The sequence below is a fragment of the Bubalus kerabau genome, chromosome X (assembly GCF_029407905.1).
Source record: "Bubalus kerabau isolate K-KA32 ecotype Philippines breed swamp buffalo chromosome X, PCC_UOA_SB_1v2, whole genome shotgun sequence".
Taxonomy (NCBI): domain Eukaryota; kingdom Metazoa; phylum Chordata; class Mammalia; order Artiodactyla; family Bovidae; genus Bubalus; species Bubalus kerabau.
This window is the reverse complement of record NC_073647.1, coordinates 123,987,840-124,003,743: the sequence shown is the minus strand read 5'-3', so window position 1 is coordinate 124,003,743 and position 15,904 is coordinate 123,987,840. Positions and strand designations below refer to the sequence as shown.

Sequence of the window (15,904 nt, the reverse complement as noted above, 5' to 3'; positions counted from 1 at the left end):
GACTGGTTTGATGTCCTTGCACTCCAAGGGACTCTCAAGAGTCTTCTTCAGCACCACAGTTCAGAAGCATCAATTTTTTGGCACTCAGCCTTCTTTATGGTTCAGCTCTCACATCTGTACATGACTACTGGAAAGACGATAGCCTTGACTATATGGACCTTTGTTGGCAAAGTGATGTCTTTGCTTTTTAATACACTGTCTAGGTTTGCCATAGCTTTCCTGCCAAGAGGCAGTCATCTAATTTCATGGCTGCAATCACCATCTGCAGTGATTTTAGAGCCTAAGAAGAGGAAATCTGTCACTGCTTCTACCTTTTCCCCTTCTATTTGCTGTAAAGTGATAGAACCAGATGCTATGATCTTAGTTTTTCTTTTTTTTTAATATTGAGTTTTAAGTCATTGTTTTCACTCTCTTTCACCCTTATCAAAAAAGTCTTTTGTTCCTCTTTGTTTTCTGCCATTAAAGTGGTATCATCTGCATATCTGTGGTTGTTGATTTTTCTCCCAGAAATCTTGATTCCAGCTTGTAACTCATCCAGCCTGGCATTTTGCATGATGTGTTCTGCATATATGTGATCTGTTAAATAAACAGAATGGCAATAAACAGCCTTGTACTCCTTTCTCAATTTTGAACCAGTCAGTTGGTCCATATGAGGTTCTAACTGTTGAGATAGCTTAATGAAGCAGCCTTATGCAGCCCTACACAGATGATTCAGCAACTACTTTTTAATTGTTATGAATGTTTTGCTGAGGTTTCTCAAAGTTTCATCTCCACATTTAGCAGTAATACCATAGATATTTATCTGGCATTTTTTAAAAGTGTCTTTTTTCTGGTCTTACAGGGAAATTCACAGACCCTGCGTTTCCTAACATATTTTTCTTGGAGTTAGAGAAAGAGACATCTGTGGAGTGTGGCATAGCATTTTGTCCCAAAGAAGTAAGTTCAGCATTCTATTACTCATATTACTGGAGACCAGTGGAGGTAAAATAATCCTAACTAAGAAGCTATCAAAAGTGGCTAAGCTCTTTTTGTAGTGGATCATTTTCTACTTGTGAGCATGCCTGCGTATATCCTTTTATTCAGTAAAAGGGTTGCTAGTGGGGACTGACTTCATGCTTGCAGTGTATCTCAGGAGGTACAGAGGACACACCCAAGGATTCTATATGGGTTTTTGGTCTCAATTATGCTTTCTGGAAAATTTAAGATATGACATGTTGTGAAGGAGAGCAAAGTTGAAGCTAACCCCCAAATCACTGATATTTGAGCAAGCATGTGCTTTGTGGTTATCTTTGAGTAGGGTGTGCCTGAGGCTGTTGGAACCATCACCTGAAAACACCAAAGACATGCAGTGAAGATTTAAGAGGGGTTGCTATGACAGTGGTTATTGGATAGCATTCCTTGATATTTGGTGATTTAAAAACGTCAACAAAAATAACAAAGGAAGAAAATCAAAGGAAAAAAAAACCTTTCCTAGAATGTGCCCATGAGGAAAGGATACCACTGGAAACGTTTCAGGGACAATCTGTGATATGCTTTTTCTTTGAAGGCAATAGAAGTGCCAAAGAGAGAACTTCTTGCTACCATTATATGGAAAGGCATGTTGCCGTATCCCTCCAAACAAGAATCAAACTGCTTATATGGCAATTACAGTACAAGACTCTTATGTCAAAACATTTTTTTATGTCCCAGCATAACTGGCATGATGCCTTGTACCCAACTGGTATAGATAGAATAAGTGAAAGGAATTAATAACACAATAAGAAGATGTAGTGAATGCTAACAAAGTATATATTTAATGACACATTTCTAAGTAGTGTTACTAAACTACAGAGTTTACTGAGATTAAAATCTTATTTTTGAAGCAATAATAGCTGTTATTTAGCTTTCAGGAGGAAAAAGTTAAGAAACTTGAACGATACATTAAGATTTGAGAAAATGCTAAAGATTAATTTTGCTTTCTTAGTTGCAATACATTAATTGGGATATATGCTGTGGGTACACATATGGGTCACATGGAATTATACTGTCTACAGAGTTCACTATGATCTGTTCTATTTTTTATCAATATATTTTCTTATTAATGGATAATTGCTTTACAGAATTTTGTTTTCTGTCAAACCTCAACATGTATCAGCCATAGGTATATATGTATATATATCCCCTCCCTTTTGAACCTCCCTCCTGTCTCCCACCCCATCCCACCCCTCTAGATGGATACAGAGCCCCTGTTTGAGTTTCCTGAGCCATACAGCAAATTCCCATTGGCTATCTGTTTTACATATGGTAATGTAAGTTTCCATGTTACTCTTTCCACACATCTAACCCTCTCTTCCCCTTGCCCCATGTCCATAAGTCTATTCTATACGTCTGTTTCTCCATTGCTGCCCTGTAAATAAATTCTTCAGTACCATTTTTCTAGATTCTGTATATATATATATTAGAATACGATATTTATCTTTCTCCTTCTGACTCACTTCACTCTGTATAATAGGTTCTAGGTTCATCCACCTCATCAGAACTGACTCAAATGCATTCCTTTTATGGCTGAGTAATATTCCATTGTGTATATGTACCACAACTTCTTTCTCCATTCATTTGTTGATGGACATCTAGGTTGCTTCCATGTTCGAGCTATTGTAAATAGTGCTGCACTAAACAATGGGATACATGTGTCTCTTTCAATTTTGGTTTCCTCAGGGTATATTTCTAGGAGTGGGATTGCTGGGTCATATGGTAGTTTTATTCCTAGTTTTTTAAGGAATCTACATACAGTCTTCCATAGTAGCTGTATCAATTTACATTCCCACCAACAGTGCAAGAGTGTTCCCTTTTCCCCACACCCTCTCCAGTATTTATTGTTTGTAGACTTTTTGATGATGACCATTCCGACTGATGTGAGGTGATATCTCATTGTAGTTTTGATTTGTATTTCTCTCATAATGAGCAGTGTTGAGCATCATTTCATATGTTTGTTAGCCAGCTGTATGTCTTCTTTGGAGAAATGTCTGTTTAGGTCTTTTTCCCACTTTTTAATTGGGTTGTTTATTTTTTGGGATTGAGTTGTGTGAGCTGCTTGTATATTTTGGAAATTAATGCTTTATCAGTTGTTTCATTTGCTATTATTTTGTCCCATTCTGAGGGTTGTCTTTTCACCTTGCTTCTAGTTTCCTTTGCTGTGCAAAAGCTTTTAAGTTTAATCAGGTCCCACTTGTTTACTTTTGTTTTTATTTCCATTACTCTAGGAGGTGGGTCATAGAGGATCTTGCTTTAATTTATGTCGAGTGTTCTGCCTATGTTTTCCTCTAAGAGTTTTATAGTTTCTGTTTTTACATTTGGGTCTTTAATCCATTTTGAGTTTATCTTTGTGTAAGGTGTTAGGAAGTGTTCTAATTTCATTTTTTTACATGTAGCTGTCCAGTTTTTTCATCACCATTTATTGAAGAGGCTTTCTTTGCCTCATTGTATATTCTTGCATCCTTTGTCAAAAATAAAGTACCCATAGGAGCATGGGTTTATTTCTGGCCTTTCTATCTTGTTCCATTGGTCTATTTTCTGTTTTTGTGCCAGTACCATACTGTCTTGATGACTTTAGCTTTATAGTATAATCTGAAGTCAGGAAGGTTGATTCCACCAGCTCCATTCTTCTTTCTCAAGACTGCTTTGGCTATTCGGGGTCTTTTGTGTTTCCATATGAATTGTGAATTTTTTTTGCTCTAGTTCTGTGAAAAATGCCATTGGTAATTTGATAGGGGTCACATTGAATCTGTAGATTGCATTTGGTAGTATAGTCATTTTCACAATATTGATTCTTCCTATCCAGGAACATGGAATATCTCTCCATCTGTTTATGTCATCTTTGATTTCTTTCATCAGTGTCTTATACATTTCTGTGTACAGTTCTTTTGCCTCCTTAGGTAAGTTTATTCCTAGATATTTATTTCTTTTTGTTGCAATGGTGAATGGGATTGATTCCTTAATTTCTCTTTCTGATTTTTCATTGTTAGTATATAGAAATGCAAGTGATTTCTGTGTATTGATTGTGTATCCTGCAACTTTGCTAAATTCACTGATTAGCTCAAGTAATTTTCTGATACTATCTTTAGGGTTTTCTATGTACAGTATCATGTCATCTGCAAACAGTGAGAGCTTTGCTTCTTCTCTTCTGATCTGGATTCTTTTTATCTATTTTTCTTTTCTGATTGCTATAGCTAGGACTTCCAGAACTATGTTGAATAGCAGTGGTGAAAGTGGACACCCTTGTCTTCTTTCTGATCTAAGGGAGAATGCTTTTAGTTTTTCACCATTGAGAGTAATCTTTGCTGTAGGCTTATCATATATGGCCTTTACTATGTTGAGATAGGTTCCTTCTATGCCCATTCTTTGAAGAGTTTTAATCGTAAATGGGTGCCAAATTTTGTCAAAGGCTTTTTCTGCATCTATTGAGATTATCATATGGTTTTTATCTTTCAGTTTGTTAATATGATATATCACATTGATTGATTTGCATATATTGAAGAATCCTTGCATCCCTGGAATAAACCCAGCTTGATCATGGTGTATGAGCTTTTTGATGTGTTCCTGAATTCTGATTGCTAAAATTTTGTTGAGGATTTTTGCATCTATGTTCATCAGTGATATTGACCTGTAGTTTTCTTTTCTTGTGTTGTATTTGTCTGGTTTTGGTATCAGCGTGATGGTGGCTGCATAGAATGAGTTTGGAAGTGTTCCTTCCTCTGCAATTTTTTGGAAGAGTTTTAGAAGGATAGGTATTGCTGCTGCTGTTGCTAAGTCGCTTCAGTTGTGTCCAACTCTGTGTGACCCCATAGATGGCAGCCCACCAGGCTCCCCCTTCCTCTTCTCTAAATATTTAATAAAATTATCCCATGAAGCCATCTGGTCCTGAGCATTTGTTTTCTGGGAGATTTTTGAACACAGCTTCAATTTCAGTGCTTGTAATTGGGTTGTTCATAATTTCTATTTCTTCCTGGTTCAATATTAGAAGATTGAACTTTTCTAAGAATCTGTACATTTCTTCCAGGTTGTCCATTTTATTGCCATATAGTTGTTCATAATAGTCTCATAATCCTTTGTATTTCTGCATTGTCTGTTGTAACCTCTCCTTTTCCATTCTAATTTTGTTGATTTGATTCTTCTCTCTTTTTTTTTTTTTCTTGATGAGTCTGGCTAAAGGTTTGTCAATCTTCTCAAAGAACTAGCTTTTAGTTTTATTAATCTTTACTATTGTTTTTTTCATTTCTTTTTCATTTATTTCTGCTCCGATCATTATGATTTCTTTCCTTCTACTAATTCTGGGGTGTTTTTGTTCTTTTTCCATTTGCTTTAGGTGTAAAGTTAGGTTGTCTATTCAATGATTTTCTTGTTTCTTGAGGTAGGATTGTATTGCTATAAAATTCCCTCTTAGAACTGCTTTTGCTGCATCCCATAGGTTTTGAATTGTCATGTTTTCATTATCATTTGTTTCTAGAAATTTTTTGATTTCCCTTTTGATTTCTTCAGTAACCTGTTATTTAGAAATGCATTGTTAATCTCCATGTGTTTGTGTTTTTTTCTTGTAATTGATACCTAGTCTTATAGCATTTTGGTCAGGGAAGATGCTTGATATGATTTCAATTTTCTTAAATTTACTGAGGTTTGTTTTGTGACCCAAGATGTGATCTATCCTGGAGAATGTTCCATGTGCACTTGAGAAGGTGTATTCTTCTGCATTTGGATGGAAGGTCCTGAAGATTTCAGGGAGATCCATCTCATCTAATGTATCACTTAAGACTTGTGTTTCTTTATTCATTTTCTGTTTTGTTGATCTGTCCATTGGTGTGAGTGGGGTGTTAAAGTCTCCTGCTATTATTGTGTTACTGTCAATTTCTCCTTTTATGTCTTTTAGTGTTTGTCTTATGTATTGAGGTGCTCCTATGTTGGCTACATAGATATTTACAATTGTTATGTCTTCCTCTTGGATTGAACCCTTGACTATTATGTAGTGTCCTTCCTTATCTCTTGTAATCTTCTTTATTTTAAGGTCTATTTTGTCTGATATGAGGATTGCTCCTCCAGCTTTCTTTTGCTTCCCATTTACATGGAATATATTTTTTCCTCCTCTCACTTTCAGTCTATATGTGTCTTTAGGTCTGAAGTGGGTTTCTTGTAGACAGCATGTATATGGGTCTTATTTTTATATCCATTCAGCCAGTCTGTGTCTTTAGATTGGAGCATTTAATCTAATTACATTTAAAGTAATTATTGATATATATGTTCCCATTGCCATTTTCTTAATTGTTTTTTGTTAATTATGTGGATCTTTTCCTTCTCTTCTATTTCTTGACCATCAGTTCAGTTCAGTCGCTCAGTAGTGCCTGATTTTGTGACCCCATGGAGTGCAGCATGCCAGGCTTCCCTGACCATCACCAACTCCTGGAGTTTACTCAAACTCATGTCCATTGAGAGAGCAATGCCATTTAATCATTTCATCCTCTGTCATCCCCTTCTCCCACCTTCACTCTTTCCCAGTATCAGGGTCTTTTCAAATGAGTCAGTTCTTCACATCAGGTGGTGAAAGAATTGGAGTTTCAGCTTCAGCATCAGTCCTTCCAATGAATATTCAGTACTGACTTCCTTTAGGACTGGTTGGATCTTCTTGCAGTCCAAGGGACTCTCAAGAGTCTTCTCCAACACCACAGTTCAAAAGCATCAATTCTTTGGCACTCAGCTTTCTTTATAGTCCAACTCTCACATCCATACATGACTACTGGAAAAACCGTAGCTTTGACTAGATGGACCTTTGTTGGAAAAGTAAAGTCTTTGCTTTTTAATATGCTGTCTAGGTTGGTCATAACTTTTCTTCCAAGGAGCAAGAATCTTTTCATTTCATGACTGCAGTCACCATCTGCAGTGACTTTGGACCCCCCAAAATAGTCTGTCATAAAACCCTTTAACATTTGTTGTAAAGCTAGTTTGATGGTACTGAATTCTTTTAACTTTTGCTTGTCTGAAAAGCTTTTTATTTCTCTATCAATTTTGAATGAGAACCTTGACGGGTATAGTAATCTTGCTTGTAGATTTTTCCTTTTCAGTTCTTTAAATATATCCTGCCATTCCCTTCTGGCCTGCAGTTTCTGCTGAAACATCAGCTGTTAAACGTGTGGGGTTTCCCTTGTATGTTACTTGTTGCTTTTCCCTTGCTGCTTTTAATATTCTTTCTTTGTGTTTAGTCTTCGTTAGTTTGATTAGTATGTATCTTGGCGTGTTTCTCCTTGGGTTTATCCTGTATGGGACTCTTTGCGGCTCTTGGACTTGATTGACTATTTCCTTTTCCATGTTGGGGAAATTTTCAACTATAATCTCTTCAAAAATTTTGTCATACCCTTTATTTTTCTCTTCTTCTTCTGGGACCCCTATAATTTGAATGTTAGTGCATTTGATATTGTCCCAGAGGTCTGTACGATTATCCTCAGTGGTTTTTATTCTTTTTACTTTATTCTGCCCTTCAGAAGTTATTTCTACCATTTTATCTTCCAGCTCACTGATTCATTCTTCTGTTTCAGATATTCTGCTATTGATTCCTTCTAGAGTATTTTTAATTTCAATAATTGTGTTGTTTGTCTCTGTTTGTTTATTCTTTAATTCTTCTAGGTCTTTGTTAATTGATTCTTGCATTTTTCCATTTTGTTTCCAAGGTTTTTGATCATCTTTACTATAATTTTTCTGAATTATTTTTTTGGTAGTTTGCCTATTTCCTCTTCAGTTATTTGGACTTATGTATTTCTAGTTTGTTCCTTCATTTATGTAGTATTTCTCTGCCTTTTCTTTATTTTTTTTTTAACTTGTTGTATTTGAAGTCTCCTTTTCCCAGGATTCAGGGTTGAATTCCTTCTTCCTTTTGGTTTCTGCCCTCCTAAGGTTAGTCCTGTGGTTTGTGTAAGCTTCCTATAGGATAAGATTTGTGCTGAGTGTTTGTTTGTTTTTCCTCTGATGAGCAAGGCTGAGTGAGGTGATGATCCTGTCTGCTGATGATTGGGTTTGTATTTTTGTTTTGTTTGTTGTTTAGATGAGGTGTCCTGCACATGGTGCCTCTGGTGATTGGGTGATGCCAAGTGTTGTATTCAAGTGGTTTCCTTTGTGTAAGTTCTCACTATTTGATACTCCCTAGAGCCACCTCATGTGAAGAGTTGACTCATTGGAAAAGACTCTGATCCTGGGAAGGATTGGGGGCAGGAGGAAAAGGGGACGACAGAGGATGAGATGGCTGGATGGCATCACTGACTCGATGGACGTGAGTCTGAGTGAACTCCGGGAGTTGGTGATGGACAGGGAGGCCTGGCATGCTGCGATTCATGGGGTCGCAAAGAGTCGGACACGACTGAGCCACTGAACTGAACTGAACTCAGTCTTAGAGTCAGTGCTCCCACTCCAAAGGATCAGGGCTGGATCTCTTATGTTAAAAAGTGAATCCATATGTTTCTGACTCCAAGTCACTGGACTGGCAGGAAAGCCACCTGATTTGACAGCAGAACTCACCCCAGGCAGGAAGTATCAGGTACCTGATACTGAAGAAGAGTATCCCGATGATGATGAAAGGTTGTTGCTGAACCATGAAAGACTCCAGGATTCTTGGCTTTCAGAGGAAAAGAATTCAATCTGGGGCCAGAGACAAGGCTTGATCACTCAGAGCTTTTGTGTAATAAAGTTTTATTAAAGTATAAAAGAGATAGAGAAAGCTTCTTACATAGACATCAGAAGAGGGCAGAAAGAGTGTCCCCTCACTAATGTTAGCAATGGAGTTATATACTTTTAATTAGTTATTAACAGTGAATCAAAAGAATGTCTGGAGGTTGTACTTACTAGACCCACTCCCATAATTTACATTTTAAGCTAACAGAATTAGCCAGAAGGTTTTTTCCAGAAACTGTCCTCAAGCAGGATACATTATTGTTATATAATCCTAAGGAATGTAGAGGGAAAAAGTTTGTCCTTTCCTCCTCCTTGAGAATTTCAGATCCCTCTCTCCTTGGGGACCTCCAGACTTCTTATCAACCTGCCTAGGAATTGACTCTGTCAATGGGATTTAAGGTGCTGCTGCTGCTGCTAAGTCGCTTCAGTCATGTCCGACTCTATGTGACCCCATAGACAGCAACCCACCAGTCTCCCCCATTCCTGGGATTCTCCAGGCAAGAATACTGGAGTGGGTTGCCATTTCCTTCTCCAATGCATGAAAAATGAAAGTGAAGTCACTCAGTTGTGTCTGACTCTTAGCGACCCCATGGACTGCAGCCTACCAGGCTCCTCCGTCCATGGGATTTTTCAGGCAGGAGTACTGGAGTGGGTTGCCATTGCCTTTTCCGATTTAAGGTGCTAATGCAGGGGAAAAAAGCAGCAGCAGCTCACACGGAGTAGGTACTCAGGTGCGGTCATCACTTGCTTCCTTCCTCCTTCTAGTTCCGGGTATGTGTTTTATTCTGGAGCATGATGCCACATTACTGCTCTGTGTTCCCAGCTTCCATTGTAGCTTGTCAAGGTGTCACTGACATTCTTAAGAGGAAGAATTAATTAGCCTGTCCCTTCTTCATGTTTCATCACAAGGTTGGTTCTGGGTAGCCATGAGATGAGTAGCTCTCCATTCCTGCCTGCCAAAATCTTAGAAGTTTCTGTAGAGGACTTAACTGGATTCAGTCAAATATACTGTCCAGATGGTCTTGACAACACCTACTCTCCCAAGGCTAGGTGTGAGGCAGCATCCAGCCCTGGAAAAGCCAGAGGAACTCCTATCACAAAGACAGAGGACAGGGTCAGACCCTCGGGTTAAGCTGTGGAAATCCGGTGTCAGCCAGCAGTCCTGTTCTAGTTTTGACTAGTATAGGCTACTTTTCTGATATTAAAGAAGATGAAAATTTTTAATTTTACATACATTGTTGCATTATACAACATTATGGTGTATACGATACTATGTTTTATTTCCACAGGTTTACTATATAATATTCATCTATTCAATACATCCATGGACCAATGACATTTAGACAGATATACTGTTTAGCAAGGTTAACCAGAAGAAAGAGAACATCTTTGCTTTTTTTGAAATCATTTTAGGAATAATTTCCTTTGGCCTAATTTAGGCTGTCAGATAATATCAGAATACTAATGTTATTTAGATTTTCCTTTTATCTTTTCAGCAGAGGATTTTGAAGTGCATGGAATATTGTCAAAGTGTTACAATTATTTGTTGAATAACACAATCTGTGACTTTCTTATTTTAGACAGAAGCACAATTAACAAGTTATTTGAAGAGATTCAGAGGATGTTTATCTTCTTAATTTTTGCAGTATTTTAATATCTTTCAAAGCCTGCTCAACTCTCACATTTCCTAACCGTTTGCAAATTTTCTCAGCATCAACTTATATTTCAATCTTGGATATCAATAATGTTCTCCTGATTATTTAAGTCTTTTGTCAAAATTAAATGGGAATTTTAGAAGGCAGAAAGAAAACATAAACAATAAATAAATCCTGATAAATAACAATAACTGCTGCTTGTAGTTTGGAGTATCTTTGTTTCTTCTATCTCTGTAATTATAATGAAATAATACTTCATGAACATTTTTAACCTGTACTGTTTTTAGTGAATGTATTAATTTAAATGTTATGAGTTGCTTTTTGTATTATCAAATATTCTAAGTGCAGTTTAATTTTTAAGGATGATATTTTATGGCTATACTTGTTAGAATTATTAAACTAAGATTTTTTTGCAAACTAATTATTATACTTAAGATTTTTCCATTTTTTGACTTTATAAATGAGTCTATAAGAAATCTCCTTGTTTTCATATTATATGACTTTATAAATGAGTCTATAAGAAATCTCCTTGTTTTCATATTATATGCTTTCATTAAATTTTCCTAGAAGTAAAAAAACTGGATCAAACTCTATGTACATATTTTAGACTGTTGATATATGTTGTCAATTTGCTCTTTAAAAAGGTTATACCAATAGTATTAACCACTAGTAACAGAAAATATTGCTTAATTTCTTCTTTCATTGTGCAACTAGGATGCATAAATTATATATATAATTGGTGTATAGTATATATATACAGTGTATATGTAGTGTAGTATATACATCATCAGTGTATATAGTATTCTGCCAGCCCCATAGATGAAAGGTGAATTTTTAAATTGCGTTTAATATTCTTTGATGCCAACATCCACTGGATCACAGAAAAAGCAAGAGAGTTCCATAAAAACATTTACTTCTGCTTCATTGACTATGCCAAAGCCTTTGACTGTGTGGATCACAACAAACTGTGGAAAATTCTTTAAGAGATGGGAATACCAGACCACCTTACCTCCTCCTGAGAAATCTGTATGCAGGCCAAGAAGCAACAGTTAAAACTGGACGTGGAACAATGGACTGGTTCCAAACTGGGAAAGGAATACGTCAAGATTGTATATTGTCACCTTAGTTATTCAACTTATATGCAGAGTACATGATGAGAAATGCGGAGCTGGATGAAGAACAAGCTGGAATCAAGACTGGCGGCAGAAATATCAATAACCTCAGATATGCAGATGACACCACCCTTATGGCAGAAAGTGAAGAGGAATTGAGGAGCCTCTTGATGAAAGTGAAAGAGGAGAATGAAAAAGCTGGCTTAAAACTCAACATTCAGAAAACTAAGAACATGGCATCCGGTCCCATCACTTCATGGCAAATAGATGGGTTAACAATGGAAACAGTGACAGACTTTCTTTTCTTGGGCTCCAAAATCACTGCAGGTGGTGACTGCAGCCATGAAATTAAAAGATGCTTGCTCCTTGGAAGAAAAGCTATGACCAACGTAGACAGAATATTAAAAATCAGAGGCATTACTTTGCTAACAAAGGTCCATCTAGTCAAAGCTATGGTTTTTCCAGTAGGCATGTATGGATCTGAGAGTTGGACCATAAAGAAGGCTGAGTGCCAAAGAATTGATGCTTTGAACTGTGGTGTTGGAGAAGACTCTTAAGAGTCCTTTGGACTGCAAGGAGATCAAACCAAGTCAATCTGGTGGTTTTATTTCCTATAAATATGTACTGAACACTCCACAGTTGGTTAAATCTGTGAATATGGAACCATGAGTATGAAGTTGATTGCAACTTATACATGAAGTTTATACATGAAGCTAGCATGTAACTTTTTGCTTGGTTCCTCTGATCCCTGTGCTGTTCAAGGGTCAATGGAACTGTACATATATATAATATACAGTAGGATTAATACATGCCAAATATAGAGAGAAAAAAAAATATTCTTTGATTCTTCTTGCATAAGACACCATACAGTAGTAATGATTTATTGGCTAACAATTTGACCTGCTTGCTACTATTAATAATGGTAACATTATATTGATTGATTTTTGTATATTATGGAGTATAATCCTTTTTATATATTCCTGGATAGCTTCCTAGTATTATCTTGACAAATTTTGCATCCCTATTCATAAGGAATATCGGTCTATAGTTTTCTTTCCTTCAGTTGTCTTTGTCTGGTTTTAGTATCAGGGTAATAGTGACTTCTTAGAATGAGTTGAGAAGAGTTTTCTTCTGTTCTATTTTTGAAACAGTTATGAAGGATTGTTCAGTTCAGTTCAGTCGCTCAGTCGTGTCTGACTCTTTGCGACCCCATGAACCGCAGCATGCCAGGCCTCCCTGTCCATCACCGACTGCCAGAGTCTACCCAAACCCATGTCCATTGAATCAGTGATGCCATCCAGCCATCTCATCCTCTGTCGTCCCCTTCTCCTCTTGCCCCCAATCCCTCCCAGCATCAGAGTCTTTTCCAATGAGTCAACTCTTCGCATGAGGTGGCCAAAGTACTGGAGTTTCAGCTTTAACATCAGTCCTTCCAATGAACACCCAGGACTGATCTCCTTTAGGATGGACTGGTTGGACCTCCTTGCAGTCCAGGGGACTCTCAAGAGTCTTCTCCAACACCACAGTTCAAAAGCATCAATTCTTCGGTGCTCAGTTTTCTTTATAGTCCAACTCTCACATCCATACATGAACACTGGAAAAACCATAGCCTTGACTAGACGGACCTTTGTTGACAAAGTAATGTCTCTGCTTTTGAATATGCTATCTAGGTTGGTCATAACTTTCCTTCCAAGGAGTAAGCGTCTTTTAATTTCATGGCTGCAATCACCATCTGCAGTGATTTTGGAGCCCCCAAAAATAAAATCAGCCACTGTTTCCATGGTTTCTTGCCATGAAGTGATGTGACCGGATGCCATGATCTTAGTTTTCTGAATGTTGAGCTTTAAGCCAACTTTTTCACTCTGTTCTTTCACTTTCATCAAGAGGCTCTTTAGTTCTTCTTCACTTTCTGCCATAAGGGTGGTATCATCTGCATATCTGAGGTTATTTATATTTCTCCTGGCAATCTTGATTCTAGCTTGTGCTTCTTCCAGCCCAGTGTTTCTCATGATGTACTGTGCATATAAGTTAAATAAGCAGGGTGACAATATACAGCCTTGACATACTCCTTTTCCTATTTGGAACCAGTCTGTTGTTCCATGTCCAGTTCTAACTGTTGCTTCCTGACCTGCCTACAGGTTTCTCAAGAGGCAGGTCAGGTGGTCTGTTATTCCCGTCTCCTTCAGAATTTTCCACATTTTATTGTGATCCACACAGTCAAAGGCTGAAGGATTGTATTCTTCTTTAGTGATATATTTCATCATTGAAGTCATCTGGTATTGGGCTTTATCTCTCATCAGTTCAGTTCTGTTCAGTAGCTCAGTCATATCTGACTCTTTGCAACCCCATGGACTGCAGTGTGTCAGGCTTCCCTGTCCATTACCAACTCCTGGAGCTTACTCAAACTCATGTCCATTGAGTTGGTGATGCCATCCAACCATCTCGTCCTCTGTTGTCCCCTTCTCCTCCTATCTTCAATCTTTCCTAGCATCAGGGCCTTTTCCAATGAGTCAGTTCTTCACATCAGGTGGCCAAAATACTGGAGCCTCAGCTTCAGCATCAGTCCTTCCAATGAATGTTCAGGACTGTTTTCCTTTAGGATGGACTGGTTGGATCTCTTTGCAGTCCAAGGGACTCTCGAGTCTTCTCCAACACCACAGTTCAAAAGCATCAATTCTTTTGGCTCTCAGCTTTCTTTATGGTCCAACTCTCACATCCATGCATGACTCCTGGAAAAACCATGTTTTGTCATATGTTTACTAAATAATTCAATCTATTAGCTATATTAAGATTTTATTTTTTTAAATTATAATAGTCCTTTAATTGATAATTACATAGTACTTAGAATTTATAAAGTACCCTCCTGCTGCTACTGCTAAATCACTTCAGTCGTGTCTGACTCTGGGTGACCCCATAGACCGCAGCCCACCAGGCTCCCCCGTCCCTGGGATTCTCCAGGCAAGAACACTTGAGTGGGTTACCATTTCCTTCTCCAATGCAGGAAAGTGAAAAGTGAAAGTGAAGTCGCTCAGTCGTGGCCAACTCTTCACAACCCTGTGGACTGCAGCCTATAGGCTCCTCCGCCCATGGGATTTTCCAGGCAAGAGTACTGGAGTGGGTTGCCATTGCCTTCTCCAAAGTACCCTCCTATCTGATATCAATTTCCATTTGAATCCAATAAGACAAGCATTGAGACCTTAGATTTTTCTCCTTTTTCCAGTTGTAGAAGCTGATGCACAGTGAGTCTAAGGGACTTGTCAAGACTACGTGTTGGTGAGGTATAGAGCTTAGATGTAAATGTTATATTCTCAGCCTCCTGGCCTGTCATGATACCATGTTAGGAATCCAAATATGATGAAGAATACTATATATTTCTGTAGCCTATAGAGAAAAAAATTTCATATACTTTTTTGAGACTTATTACTTTCCTCCTAGTCATTAGCATTCAGAATCTTCAATTTCATAAAGTTGCCTTCATCAAAATGTTAGTGACCATTTTTATATAATCTCTTTTCTGTTCCATTTTGCATATTCATAGGGAGAAATTTGTAGCCATAATTTGTTTGTTTGGCTTCCCTGGTGGCTCAGACAGTAAAGTGTCTGCCTGCAATGCAGGAGACCCGGGTTCAATCCCTGGGTCAGGAAGATCCCCTGGAGAAGGAAATGGCAACCCACTCCAATACTCTTGCCTGGAAAATTTCCATGGACTAAGGAGTCTGGTTGGCTACAGTCCATGGGGTCGCAAAGAGTTGAACATGACTGAGCAACTTCACTTTGTTTCTTCTGGTTGTTGGTGGATAATTATCCGATGCTTAAGCCTTTAATTGAATATACAAGAGTATTTGTAGAAATTTATAAAACCTATAATACAGTGGAAAGAAAGAAAAGTAATGACAGAAATTGTCAGGATTTTGTAGAATATTGGGAAATACTATTGTGAATTAAAAAGATACAAATCTGAACAAGACAACTCAGAAAACCAAATCTATGTCATTGATGTTATGATTTTATTAGTCAGTACAGTATATTTGCCATCCCAGGCCATAAATATGAATATCATTTCTGTGTCAGATCAAATCATACATAATGTTTTGTTTTTAACTTTTGCATATATTTCTCTTAGTAAAAATTTATAGCATCCACAACAAAAAGAGAGTTCCTCTTCTTTCTCATTTTTCAATTCTTTCATTGTCGGTATTGCTTCTTAGATTTTAGATAGGTTTTACATGATTTTCCTCTGTCTAATGCCCTGCTTAGGATGGGGTCCATTGAATGTTGGTTTAATTTACTATCACTCATTCTGGTATGAACAGATGTTCCTTTAGTATTTATATTTTCTCTTTTGAGAACTTTCTGTTCTGCTGAAAGTATTCTGACTTCCCTTGATAAACTAAGGCCAGGAGTTCTTCCCTACTTTCCCCTGCCCCCAGCTTCATCTTTATTTTAATAGTT

The 15,904-nt window shown here is 37.5% G+C and overlaps 2 protein-coding genes across 2 annotated transcripts in view; both read left to right on the top strand.

Annotated features, from left to right (window-relative positions):
- The window catches only part of LOC129640167 (cilia- and flagella-associated protein 47-like), a 103,393-nt gene that overhangs the window by 76,665 nt on the left and 10,824 nt on the right, over positions 1-15,904 (top strand). Inside the window, exon 21 of the mRNA XM_055565403.1 lies at positions 842-936. Within this exon, the coding sequence (XP_055421378.1) occupies positions 842-936 (95 nt within the window). The remainder of the gene's footprint in view (positions 1-841; positions 937-15,904) is intronic.
- Positions 847-15,904, top strand: part of LOC129640166 (cilia- and flagella-associated protein 47-like) — a 136,483-nt gene continuing 121,425 nt past the window's right edge. Inside the window, exon 1 of the mRNA XM_055565402.1 lies at positions 847-936. The gene's annotated coding sequence lies outside the window, so the exon portion shown is untranslated. The remainder of the gene's footprint in view (positions 937-15,904) is intronic.